Source organism: Anarhichas minor, unplaced genomic scaffold, assembly GCF_050575085.1.
Source record: "Anarhichas minor isolate MPS153535 unplaced genomic scaffold, ASM5057508v1 ptg000026l, whole genome shotgun sequence".
NCBI lineage: Eukaryota > Metazoa > Chordata > Actinopteri > Perciformes > Anarhichadidae > Anarhichas > Anarhichas minor.
In genome coordinates, this window is record NW_027466472.1 from 17,004,657 (window position 1) to 17,017,955 (window position 13,299).

The following is a 13,299-nucleotide window of genomic DNA, read 5'->3' on the forward strand; positions in this document are numbered from 1 at the left end:
CTTTTGTTTTTTTCTCAAAGATGCAAAAGACTGCACATCATGTGTGTGTGTGTGTGTGTGTGTGTGTGTGTGTGTGTGTGTTGCTCGCTGCCATGCGTGTGAATGTGATTCGGGGCGTGATGGTGGGGGCGTAAGGGGAGGGCAGGCATAGCTGGGCTGGGCTGGGGCTAGCAGTCTTTGTTCCTGCAGGGATAAACGTCAGTCGCAAACCAGGAAACGAGGTGAGTCTTTGGTCTCCCCATCTCTCCTCCCCTCTCCTCCCCTCTCCTTCCTTTGCCTGTTTCCCTCCCCCCCCCCCCCCTGCCTCTCTTTCTGTATCTCTCTGGCTCTCACGTCTGTCACTGCTGCCTCCCCAGTCGGCTCAGGGATGCTGCTGTCTGCTAGCCTAGTATGGACCACTGCTGCTGTAGGCTCCATTTCCTCCCTCTGTGCTTTCTGGACCAAACGGTAAAGACAGTATCTCCTGAAGGCAGCGAGCCTGTTTCAGCTGTGAAGATTCGTTTCTGCTTGTGTGGTTGTGCGCATGTGTGTTTAAATGGTGGGGGCTGAGTGTGTCTATAGGAGCTTTAAATTCACTCCTTTCCTAAAGACAGGGCTGGTAGGGAGAGTGTAAAGCTGTGCACGATTATGCTGAGTCAAAGCAGGCTTGTCCGTCGCACTGTCCCTCTATTGCTGCTTTGCTATATTCTTACACTTGTGTCTCTATTTCACTGTGTACATTTTGTCCTGACTGTATGTATGCTGGTGTAAGTCTGGGTGATTACATGCTATTGATTGTATATAGAAGAACTTTCGTTTAGAATGTGTTCGTCTCTTCCAGAGTCAATATTGCTGAATGTCTACAAGAAATGGCGTGGATTGTTTTTTTTATAAAATGCATGCCGTAGTTGCAGCTTCCTGTGTATTGGTGTCTGAATAGCTTCAGGCTAAAAAGAACAAACAACAAAGCAGCTGCACATTGGAAGGTTTTTATGGTCCCACTGAAACTGGATTGATGACATGGACGCAGACCTTTGAGAAGTTAATTAACTCATTACAGCATCTCGCCGAGAATGAGCACCCGTACTATAGATAGACATATTTACCAGAAGGTAAAACGAACAGTGCTGAAATGATTGAGAGAATTAGAAAAAGAATAATCTGTTAATTATTTGTGATGTATCAAGACAAAATGCCAAACATTAGCTGGTTCCAGACTCTCGAATGTTAGGATTTGATTATTTTCTCTGTTTTATATCATTGTCAGCAGAATATCCTCGGGTTGTGGACTGTTAGTTGGACATATCAATTGTGATGACGAGCATTTTTCACTATTTTCTTATGTTACAGACCAAACAATTGTTTAAAGAATCACAAAAATAATCAATAATGGGAACAATCATTGCAGACCTAAAATAGATTAAGTTGCCTTGATGAGGGCTGAATGTCAGATGGGAAAATTAGAATGCATGTCACATAACTCCCTGGAGGTCTAAGTAGAGGAGGGGGGCGTTTGAGCAAATAATGGGTAGGAGCAAAGGTGGAGCTGAGGAGTAAGAAAGAAGCTGCTGAGCATCCTTCATCCCTCATGAGGTCACGGCAGTCCTTCCCTGATGACTGTATGCTCCAAGTAAAACCTCTTAGAGGGTGACATCATTGTTGCCGAGACATGCTGTATACCGTCTCATACATATTTAACCTGCTGCTCTCTGACTCTCTCTCTCTCTCTCTCTCTCTCTTTGTTCCTCGTAAGCACTGCTTTGTGATTTCTGATTCGTCTCCGAGCAACAGTGTGCATATAGCTGTCTTACTGCATGTTTGGAGTTGTGATCGATAGTCATTGAACTGTCTGGTGTGTCTTCCTCTGTGAGTAAGAGGTGCTCTGAGGTTGTCACACATGACGAGTCCCCAGTGGCTACCAGAGACGGTCTGTGCATCTGTGTGTTTCACAAATGTTGTAATTGACTCTTGAAGTACTGTGATTAAACGTTGGACCCTTTGCTCTGATGATCTAGGGTGAACCAGAGACGCACTGATGTCAGATTGATAGCGCATTCTGGTGTTTGGTTTGGTAAAGATACAAAATGGGTTGTGGTTATGGAGCTAGACTTTTTTTTAGAGGGCTGATGTATTAGAATGCATTAGTTATAGCTTGATGCACCTAATAACATTATTATATAAAGTGTCAGTGAAGGTGTTTGTACAGTACAGAGGTGTTCACTGCTGTGTGTGTGTGTTTGCATTTCAGAGCGAGAGTGCCATTGTGAAGGAGAGGGAACTGTCCCTGGAGCTCGCCAGAATCAGGGATGAAGTGGGTAAGTGGGATACAGCGTGATAAACACGGCAGCACAGGGACTCCCTGCTTACTGCATATCATGTATTATACAGTATACTACCACAAGGAAAGGAGGAATCCACTCCGCTGTCGGAAGTCTTTATTTAGCCAGATCGTACACACAATTTAGAACAAACTCTGACTCCTTCAGGATTTCTTTATCCGTTTATTTTAATCAATATTTTTCAAATAAAGGGGCATAAATAAAAAAAGAAGAAGAATTAACCTATCAAGTATTAATCATCCAGACGTTACAATGCCATGATAACAATATCAATGACTTAATAAAGTGTTTTACTTTGGCGTATCTTCTTAGTTGCCGCTTTTGTCTTTTGAGCGTGACCTTAATTTGGATTCTGTGAGAGAAACTAAAGCTCCATGTTGTGTTCCAGCTTTCAGTGTTGCACACTGGGAGCAACTGCAGCAGGAGAAGGAGGAACTGGAGCGTCGTTTTGAGGCCGAGCTGCAGGGATTGCGGGCTCAACAGCAGAGGGAGCTGGGAGTGCTGGAGGAGCGGCTGAAGGCGCAGCACGTGGCCAAGGCCAAGAGCCTGCAGGCCCAACAACGAGCCGAGCTGGAGGAGCTTCGGGTCAAGCAGCAAGAGCAGGTGTGTGTGTTTGGATGAAGACTGGTTATAAGCCCGTCTGTTTAGTCCACATCTGATATGACAAGTGAAGATGTGATGTCTCTGAAAGGGTCTGTTCACTTAAATTACCAGAGAAAAAAAGAAGATAAGTTAATAACTCGCTTACCTTCTCCAGATTGAGGAGATGAGTGAGAACCATGAGGCTTCCTTGATGGAGATGGAGACCACTCACGATGACACACTGGCCACTCTGCAGGAGGAGCACGCCAGGACCGTGAAGAGTGAGCACCACGTTTCAAACCTGTTGCTCTCCTGTACTGGCTCGCTCTGCTGATGAGATAATGATGTGTTATGTCTCGTGTCAGATCTGAAGATGGCCCATGAGCAGCAGACCAAGTCTCTGAGAGAAGAGTTTGAAAAGATCAGACTTACACTGCAGGTAAATCGTTGTCCTTGAAAATGCATGTGTTTTTTGTTTTTTTTAACAGATTCATGGAATGATACATTTTGTTATCAGAGACGGTTATTAACAAGTTGATATCTGTCTGGTCCCCAGGATCAAGTGGACACGATGACGTTTCAGAATCGTAGCCTCAGAGATCGAGCCAAGCGCTTTGAAGAAGCTCTGCGCAAGAGCACAGATGAGCAAATTCTGGTAACTGCTGCACGATACAGTGCAGGACCATTGTGTTGAGTGCTTTGGTGACAGCTTGATAGAACTTGTTGGTGTTGTTTTTTGGTGATACTCGTGATACACTATTGTTATCTGTTCTTGCCAGGATGCTTTGGCACCATACAAACACATTGACGAGGACCTGAAAAGTCTGAAAGAAGTTCTGGAGATGAAGAATCAACAAATTCACCAACAGGACCTGAAGATCTCAGAACTGGAGAAAATAGTAGGCTTCAAATTTCTGCTTTTCTTTAATTTACTTTCAAATTCCAAAAACACCAAACAATGAGTGTCAGCTAATGACAGCCTCGAATGACAAAAAGGGACCTTTCTCCTTTGTTAACCCATGTCAATTGTCATATTGCCTGTTTTGCTTGTGATATAATGTCATACATCATTTGAAGAATTTAATGTTGTGCACTTTCCTCCTGTGTTTTTGAGCAGGCTGAAAAGAATGTGTACCTGGAGGAGAGAGTACAAGTGTTACAGCAGCAGAACGAGGACCTGAAGGAGAGAATAGACAAGAACGTTGCTGTGTCCAGGTCAGATATGTTTGAATGCATACTAGTACAAATTTAAAACCACGTTCAAACCAGGGCTGCATAATTAATCTGAATATTAGCAAGATTTCAATATGGACTAGTGCAATATCCAAATCCCAAGAGGCAGAATATTATTTTAGAGGCTAGATATGGGTCAAAACACCATTCTGATTCAGCACTGTGGTGCTGCAGAGACGTCCCTACCGACTTAAGAAAGAAATCTTTGTCTGGCACAAAAATTCACACCATGATGTATTTTTATATATTTGATACATACATCATATATTTTTCAAGAAAAATTTGAATAATTATACAATATTATCATTCCCTCCAATACCGTGAATCATATCACAATTGCAATACCAGTCACATCACCAGGATTGCTTTGTTTCAACTTAAAAGCATAGCTCTCTCCTTCCCTGCTGCCCAAACTTTGATCCATGCCTTCACCACATCCAGAATTGAGTTCTGCAACAGTGTTTTTTACGGCACATTATCCAAAGTCCTAAATAAACTCCAGTACATTCAGAACTCTGCTGCTCGTCTGCCACTCCTACCCCCGCGATCACATCACCCCTGTCCTCCAGAACCTCCACTGTCCCTGTCCCACAACGGATCCAGTTCATAGTTCTTCTCCTCACTCACAAAGCCCTCCTTAACCAGGCCCCCCAAAGGTATATATCTCAAATACAGAAATTAATTTCATTTCCAAACGTATATCATTTGCCCCAATCACCATGGTAAACAGTGACGCGCACACACACACACACACGCTGTCAGCTATGTGTTTCTACGAAGCAATAGCTGCTCTCAAGTTCAAGACTGTCCGTCACAAATACAAGATTCAATCCAAGAGTATGAATCTAAAATCCAGAAATGAGAAAAGCGATATCTCAATTGAACCTCAATGATACTACTGGTAATGTTGGCGTATATATATATATTACAAAGTCTTCGGGCAGCAGCAGCCACACTGTCAAAATTATTATTATTATTAAGTAAGTGGGTTAAATATAATATATGAAATTATAATACATATATATAGTATAGTACAGTACAGTGTAGTGTATAGATGATTAAGGCTTTACATTTTCTATGCACATAGAGAGATTTTAAGCAAATACAGCAAAAATGCGGCAAAAACTGTTTTATTAAAGCAAGGGCACTGCAACGCTAGTACATTGCATTTATGTTTTGACTTTTCCCTTTTCCTCTTCATTCTCAGGCAACTCTCCGAAGATAATGCCAACCTGCAAGTGAACGTGGAGAAGGAGAGCAAAGAGAAGAAGCGGCTGAGTCGCAATAACGAGGAACTGCTGTGGCGTCTTCAGACAGGCGAGCTGAGTCCTCGTATGTCCCCCAGCTCCTCCCCCCTCCATCGGCCCCCCTCCGGACCCGGCTCTCCAGCCCGCCCACACTCCTACCATCAATGACACTCTCAATGGAAGTTCTTGTATCAAACGCTTCCTTTTTATCTGGCATCTGAAGCCCTGATTTTTTTTTTAAACTCTTTGCTGAATGTTACTAGGATTTTACGCCATGTAGATGAACAGACACATTTCTTGGCAAACGTCGAGTACCACCAATACCGTGCATTTCCAAAGCCAACCCCTCTGACCTGAAGAATTGTATTAATGATCACGCCTCATATTGTTGAGAAGGGAATTCTCTGCCCTTTGTTTTCTCTATTGCACCGGAACTCCCCACAAAACAGACGTGCTGCACTACTGCAGTGGATGGAAGACCTGCTCATTGTAGACTTCAGAGAGCAGGATCGGAGTCACGGTGCCTCATTTCAATTTTTTCGCCTCACATTCTACACCACTTTCTCATGCAGCACTCAGGATGAGAGACATAGCAAACATCAAAAGTGCAACAACGAACACAAGAAGCGCCTTTGCCGCCCATTCTCTCTCACCAGCAACGTCTGTCAAGGCAGAGGCAATAGCTTGAGTAAAATCATAAAACTACAGCAAGTTACTCTCAAAGTGTGGATTCTTCTCTGGGGAACGTTAACCTTTTCATGCTGAAGCATTTCCTATATCAGGAGTGTATGAATGACTAGCCACATAACCTCAATCATCCATCCGACGTTCTCCTGAAACAACTAGATATCAGTGTTGACATGAAATTACGACAACATAATTCATAAATCCATCGAACTGCCAACACAGCATAACTATAGTATTGACAATTTTGTAAAAAACTGGACATATATTGCTCTCTTTAAAGCATGTTCTGTCTTCCAGTAATGAATTTAGTTTTAAGATTACCTACAGTGTGACAATGTGGAGCAGAAGGGTAAGGAGGCCACACAAGTTACCTCCTATTCCTAACAGCACCGACCAGGATTTATTCAAACGATACCAAGAAAAATGTAATTATTATATAATAGTAATAAACATTGCTGACTAATCTCCCAGGTGTTTTATGTGAGATGGTGCCCTTTCACCTTCAGTCAGGTTAAGAAAATAAAACAGTTTTGTGCGGGATCTGTAGAACACGGTCATATTTCTGGAGTTAAGCGATGCAGAATCTGCCATTAATGGTGCAGACACGGCAGTCTAAATGTATTGACCTGTACACATGTAAATCCAACATTTGGTCATCGTGTTGCATTTGCTCTTTCTTTAAGTGTACCTTATCAACGCTCCTGCAGCTGACTCCAATGGTTGCAGTTTTCTCTGTTGCTGGTTGCTTTCTGTGTGTTTTTGAAATTCACCACAGAAACTCTCGTGAGCAAATGTGATGGAAGAATCTATTATGGTTTCCGAACCGTCATTCTCCATTTGAACCACCTAATGACTTTTGGCAAAAAATTCCTGTTGAAAGCATTGATCCAAAATTTGTTAGAGAATTAAAAATGATTGAAACAAGAAAATCCTGAAAATTTGAAAGCTGTTACCTCATGTCTCATTGTAGAGAATAATCTCAGGTCTCAAGGGGAATTATGAGTCAACAAAGGGAAAGTAACTGCCATCTTTGTTTTTATTGAAGCTTTTGTTCATGTTTACATTACCACTCAGCTCATGTCTGTTTTGCAATATATCCTTTGTATAACATGATTTGGATGTACAGAATATGTAGAGCATAGTGCAGTCAGCAAATATATACAAATACACTGAAGAAATGTTGCCTCATTATAATATGATGTAATTATCAGCTCCCCCAGAAACATAAAATGTGGAAATATGCTCAAACAAAGATTTGGTTGTAGTTGAGTTGCATTTGCTGTTGGGACATTAAGTTGAATATGTTTGACTTGGTGGGCTTTACTGTGGGTAGAAATGATATTTCTCTCCATCAGGTACTCCGGTTGCACTGATTGCCTCTGTGTCCTGTGGACATGACCCTGTACTCATCTACTGAATGCTTGTTTGACACTAAAATAAGAGGGATCTGTTTACAGTTTACATCCAATGTCAAAGACGGTTGGTGGTTCACGTGGATGTCAGTTCTTCTGTTGACCGTTTACAGGACTTCTGTTCTGTTCGGTAAAGATTGTATTTCAGAAGTTATTCTCTGGATATGGTTTTATCAAAGCATGTCTTTATAAGGTTGTCGTGCACTGTTCTTTGTTTTACTTTTCTTGTGTATTTCATCGATATATTTATTTATTTGTCCTTCTCCAGAACCGAAACTGTAGCTTAGCTGGTAAAAATATTTAATGGTTATAAAGTTTAATGTCTAAACTGTATATGTTGCACTTTGTACTTAAGTATTAAATCACAATAAGAAAATAATTGCACACATGAGGCCTCTTGGACCACATTTAAAAGAGATACCACTAAAGCTTATAACAGTAACAATAACTTTATAACAATAACATAATTAATCCCTCTTCATAAAATGCTGCAATATATCTATGGGCAGAGGAAAGATGATGGTGGAGTTCTTCTCTCCTGCAATGCTGCTGAGGGTCTGCAGGTATCGCAGCTGGAGACCAGAGGGTGACTCTGCAATTATCAGGGAGGCTTCTTTCAGAGCCCTGGAAGCGTTCATCTCTCCCTCTGCAGAAATGAGCTGAAGCACAGACAGATAAACGTTATTTCTCTGCGTTAAGAGGAAATTAAATTAAATTTCCCAACGTCCTCTTTACCTTCGCTCTGGCCTCCCGAGTAGCTTCTGCCTCTGCTGCCATGGCTCTCTGCAGCTGCTGAGGCAACTTCACATCCTTGATCTCCACACGCTCCACCTTAATACCCCACGGATCTGTGGCATCATCCAGAGATTCCTGTACGGGAATATCAAATAACATATACTCCAGTCACATAGAACCACCGTTTGCTCCACTAATTAGTTAGGATTTAATCAAATAACTATAATACATGCTACCCAACTCCTCAGCTGCATGGTGCTTTGTAGCCTTTCTAAACACATTTTTGGGGTTTTGTGATAAATTAGTTCGCTGGTTCAATCTCAGCGCAATCATTACCATTTTAGCAGAAGCAGAAAGCAGTTTTATGCAAGGTTCTGAAAAACACACCAAACAACAGACAGAGTTCAAGATGGCAGATGAAAAAAGGACCAATTAAAGATATTTAACTTTCATACTTCTCTTGTGCCCTGCAGATCCTCATTAATCATATTACCGCACAGTTTATGCTCACCTGCATGCTGAGTGATATGCCCTCTCTGTCAGATAGCAGTTCTGCAAGGTTTTTGGTACCAAGTACATTCCTCAGGGTGGTTTGAGCCAGCAGCCGTGTAGATGAGTGTGCGTCGGACACATTGGCCACGGATGAGATGGGGCAGTTTATGCGGAAGTACACCACGCCGTCCACAGACACCGTCACTGAGTCTCTCGTTAGGATCTGCAAGGTAAAAATCAGCACCTATTTTTATCACTCAGGAAGATGACAGACAGTTTTCATTGATGACAGAGACGAGCTGTGATAAAGGAAAGACAAAAATGATATTTACACATTTTCCAGAACAAATTCAAAAAAAAAATACAACAACAAAAATCGTACCTCTTGTGGAGGGATGTCAAAGGACACAGTTCTCAGATCGACTTTCACAAAGGTATCAGTACAGGGCAGAACAAAGAAAAGTCCTGAAAATAAATAAAGTCCCTGTTTAGTTTCTAGTGATTGTGGTTGAAGCCTTTTAAGTGATAGACATTTAATGGCAGAAAACCCCTTTATGGACATTTTTTTTCTCACAGTATAATGCACAATGGTATGCCAAAATGTCATCAAATATCATAGAGTATGCCATAAAAAAGTCAAATAAAATGTCATAAAACAGTATGTCGAAAAAGTCATAAAAAGGTCATAGTATAGTATGGTAAAAAATAAATGTTTGTCAAAAGAAGACCTTAAAAAAGTCTCAATATGGTATGTGAAGCTGTCATAACAAATCCTAATATAGTAAGTATTAAATGTTATAATAGTCCTAGAATATTTTTTATTTTTTTTAAAAGACTCATGTCATGGTATATTAAGTTTAAAAAAAGTAAAAATGTATAGTATTGTACGAAGAAAAAATCCATAAAAAATATCATCAAAAAGGTCATTAAACCTCATAGTATAGTATTTCAAGGAAAATCATACCATACTAATCTGGAAAAACGTCGTAAAAAACTCATGGTATACTATGTCAGAAAAGTAGAAAAGAAAAAGGTCATGAAAAGTCATAGTATAGATATAGAATATCGAAAAAAAGGTCACAGTATAGTATGTTGGAAAAAGACAGGTGAAACCACCGGGGCTTGCAAAACAATCACACAGGCGGGAAAAACACAAGGGCAGGCAGGGAAGTATCTAAAACGAGAGGGGAGGTGAGTAACACAAAATAAAACAGGAAATGATGGGATGCTGGGTTAAAAGACACACATAACCCAAGTAGCTGGACGAGACATGACAAGTATGCCATAAATATGTCAAATAAAATCATTGTATAGAATTCCGTAAATAAAATAAATCAAAGAACAGCATCCCATAAAAAGTGTCAAGGTCATGAAGTACGTCATAGTACATTAAGTCATAAAAAAGTAATAGAATAGTATGCTGTTAAAATGTGATATAAAGTCACTAAAGCAATCAATCAACAAACCTGGCCCTTTAGGTTTCCTGTCTGTGATCCTGCCAAGTCTGAAAATGATGGCTCGCTCGTACTCCTTCACTATCTGGATGTTAGAAACATGGCCAGCCACACAGAGAACATAGGAAATAGAAAAATAAATTAACCTTAGACTTAGATTAAACTCACTTTCATCGATACCTCTTATATAATGTAGGTTTCTCAAAGACCACAGTCACTGTGTATATTATAACATCTTCACATTTCATTCTCTTGATCGGCTGTTGTATAACCTGGAACCGATGCATGCACTGCTCCAACTGTGGAGACTCATTTTTTTACAAACACAAACTTGCCATCGGGGTAATTTGAATGATTCTGAAATCACAAAAAAAGTCTCTTTATATTGGATGTAAAGATATTAACTTGTAAACACAGAGACCCGGTCACAGAATACATTACGTAGTTTTGCAGGATGGCAGAGAGGAGGCGACTAAATGATCTCGGCTCTGTGTGTCACCTGCCATGTGAAGCCCCCTTTATGAACAAAGGAATTACATTTCTGCATCCCAAATATGCTTTGCTCCAATTTATTGAAAGCTAGACTGATGGAATTAGTTAGTCTTTTCTGACCTGCCAAAAAATCTTGAAGGAAATTGGTTAGACTTTGTTGGAATTTAGAAAATGATAATAGAAACGGTCTAATTCCAAAGCAGTAAATACTGCCCGAAGCCCTCGCCAGTCCAATACGAAGACACTGGTATCCGTATCGGCCTTTACAAGACAAGTACTGGCCTGATCCTATAATCAGTGTACTTCTATGAGAATATACTCTACCTTAACACACATAAATAATGTGATCGGGAAGGTCGCTGTTATAAAGAGGAGGGATATGAGGACCAACAGCCAACCGAAACATCCCAGTCTCCCTGAGTGTTTATCTGTAGAGAATGAAAAACACTTTTAAAGGCTTGCATTGGAAAGTACAGAGAGGTGACCTATCTTGCATATTGTCCATGGCATGTCCCTCACTTGTGAGCACCTGTGACCAAAGATTGCTGTGGTCATTTTGTTCACTCAATTAAACAGTAAAATGATCCAGTGGGACAGCGTCTTTTATCAAAGATGACACAAAACGCAAGCGAGCAGTGAGGTGAAGTGGATCCACACTTCTAATTTGTCGCTAATGGTGTAATTAATCTCTGAGGGAAGTCACGTTACTCCACATCCACCTGAGTCACAGGGTGTTGTGTAAAGTAAACTACTACATTATTGATGTACCATCCTTTGAATGCTTACACTGTGATCTAATGCACTGACATCTCTTTTTTTTATAAAGCCATTTTTGAAGATCTGCCGCCTTATATCGTTGGTCTGGACCTCTGGACCTTATCAGACCAATGATTGGCTGGCACTTAAAGCCCTCAGATATACTACAAATACTTTCAAACATTGTAAGCAAAAACCTATATTCCTTGTAAATAATTAACAAGGACTCCGGCACTCTGAGAGTTTCTGTGTCCGTTAAAAACAGGGGCCCTCAAACAATATCTATTATCCCTGGCATGTTCACCCTGAATAGTTCAGACTTTTCCCTCTCGTTCTGCTTCCCTGTCATCCGCCAACAGTCAAAGTGCCAGATTTTTTTAAAAGATCATGAAAAGTATTTACCTTCGATACTCTCCTCGGTGTTGATCTGAAGTTTACCCTGTGTAACCATCTCGGCCGTGCTGGACGTGGTTGAGATCATTAATGAACATGTAATGTGTTGGTGTGATGGAGCAAGTGAAGCAGTGCTGCACTTGTTTACCTGTCTTTTCTCCCTACGGGGTGTGGCCTGTCCCCTTCCCTAGGCGCCTGACATACAGACATTAACTTCCACTCCCACTTGGTGTGTGACTCTTGGACTCACCTAGTGGGTACCAACAGGCAACATGAACCTCAGAGCCTAACCAGCCACTATGTGGCTCCTGTATTGGATGCCTTACAATTCAGCTCTTGTGCTTTTCCATTATACTCTCACATTCACCTACAGTAGTCTGACACCTGTTGCACGAAGCGTTATGAATAAACAATAGGTGGCAAGTCGAGAAACCTGAGAGCTGGTGCAGACACAAAGGAGATGTGATCATGTGCACATCACCTTATAATGGAAATTGACCCACATTGGAAATAAAAACAACAATCCAAAATGTATTCAAATGTTTTCGAAACAGGAGAAAGGCTGAATAAAGTGTGAGAGGAGGGAGATGGAGGAATGTGGAAGTAAACACATAAGAGAAAATATGATTCATTATATTTAATTCATTTTAATAACAGTGTAGTGTTGAGCAACTGAGAGTAATGTAAATACATAATTACGGCTACACAGTAAAAACCAAGTCCTGTCTGTGATGAGAAGATGCACAGTACACAGTATGTGTGTCCCAATCCAGCGGCTGCATCCTTCGGAGGACCTCGCCTTCGCGGTCCACGTCGGCCGCGTCCTTTGAGGACCGCGAGCGGTGTCCGAAATGAGATGGTCTGATCTACAGAGGACCTTCTATTACCCCCCCACCTTGATATATATATATATATATATATATATATATCAACCCATCAATCAATTATCTTAACTACGTAATCCCTTGTAAGGTCATTTGCCACGGCTCATCATAAATTCAGGAGGAAGAGCAAAGGAAAGTCAAAGGAACACTGTTGTGCCATCAGAAACACAAGTGAATCAAAGCAAAGTTGTCAATATCTAAATGTGTTGAGGCAATGACAAAGACAAAACTGCAAACGATGGAGATGATCAATACGTGGAATTGGAATCTATTGCTGAAGCAGCGGTTGGGTCAAAGACTTGAAGCTGGATTGAGATATTTGGATCTGACTCCTCTGAAGTCAGACCCACAGGAGATACAAAACAATCTGTCCAGTCAGTGTTTTCTCCTCAGAATTAAATATGGCATCTCAGACATCACCAGTTGTTTGCGTGCTGCAAAATGCGACCCGACGCAGTACATCCTGGTATTTGTGGCAAACTGTATTTGATATACTATGTATTAGGACATAATATATATTTGTCTGGCATATTAATAGAATGGAGGTATGGTTATTGGAACACACATAAACCTTCACTAAACCACTGAACTGATCAGTGTTTAGGAAAGAAATG

General features: G+C 41.0%; 2 protein-coding genes across 2 annotated transcripts; one reads left to right on the forward strand and one right to left on the reverse strand.

Annotated features, from left to right (window-relative positions):
- The first annotated feature begins 390 nt into the window (after positions 1-390).
- mtus2b (microtubule associated tumor suppressor candidate 2b) lies at positions 391-6,423 on the forward strand. Its single transcript, XM_076100490.1, has 9 exons — positions 391-447; positions 2,228-2,294; positions 2,707-2,921; positions 3,076-3,181; positions 3,266-3,339; positions 3,457-3,555; positions 3,680-3,799; positions 4,018-4,115; positions 5,341-6,423. Exons 1-9 carry the CDS (start codon positions 391-393, stop codon positions 5,546-5,548), a joined length of 1,044 nt encoding a protein of 347 aa, XP_075956605.1. The 3' UTR covers positions 5,549-6,423.
- A 1,523-nt stretch (positions 6,424-7,946) lies between these two features.
- stoml3a (stomatin (EPB72)-like 3a) lies at positions 7,947-11,889 on the reverse strand. The gene is made up of 7 exons (XM_076100658.1): positions 11,811-11,889; positions 10,977-11,080; positions 10,173-10,245; positions 9,089-9,171; positions 8,726-8,929; positions 8,215-8,349; positions 7,947-8,138 (listed from the first exon to the last, which is right to left on the reverse strand). Exons 1-7 carry the CDS (start codon positions 11,887-11,889, stop codon positions 7,947-7,949), a joined length of 870 nt encoding a protein of 289 aa, XP_075956773.1.
- Between the last annotated feature and the right edge of the window lie 1,410 nt (positions 11,890-13,299).

What these genes read in the sequence shown, in the direction of transcription:
- mtus2b (XM_076100490.1), top strand. Translation starts at nt 391, where the DNA reads ATGGACCACTGCTGCTGTAGGCTCCATTTCCTCCCTCTGTGCTTTCTG. An exon ending in TGTGCTTTCTGGACCAAACG is followed by an intron (nt 448 to 2,227) that starts GTAAAGACAGTA and finishes TTTGCATTTCAG; the next exon opens with AGCGAGAGTGCCATTGTGAA. An exon ending in AGATCAGACTTACACTGCAG is followed by an intron (nt 3,340 to 3,456) that starts GTAAATCGTTGT and finishes TCTGGTCCCCAG; the next exon opens with GATCAAGTGGACACGATGAC.
- stoml3a (XM_076100658.1), bottom strand. Translation starts at nt 11,889, where the DNA reads ATGATCTCAACCACGTCCAGCACGGCCGAGATGGTTACACAGGGTAAA. An exon ending in CATTATTTATGTGTGTTAAG is followed by an intron (nt 10,246 to 10,976) that starts GTAGAGTATATT and finishes TCTAACATCCAG; the next exon opens with ATAGTGAAGGAGTACGAGCG. An exon ending in CTCGGGAGGCCAGAGCGAAG is followed by an intron (nt 8,139 to 8,214) that starts GTAAAGAGGACG and finishes TCTGTGCTTCAG; the next exon opens with CTCATTTCTGCAGAGGGAGA.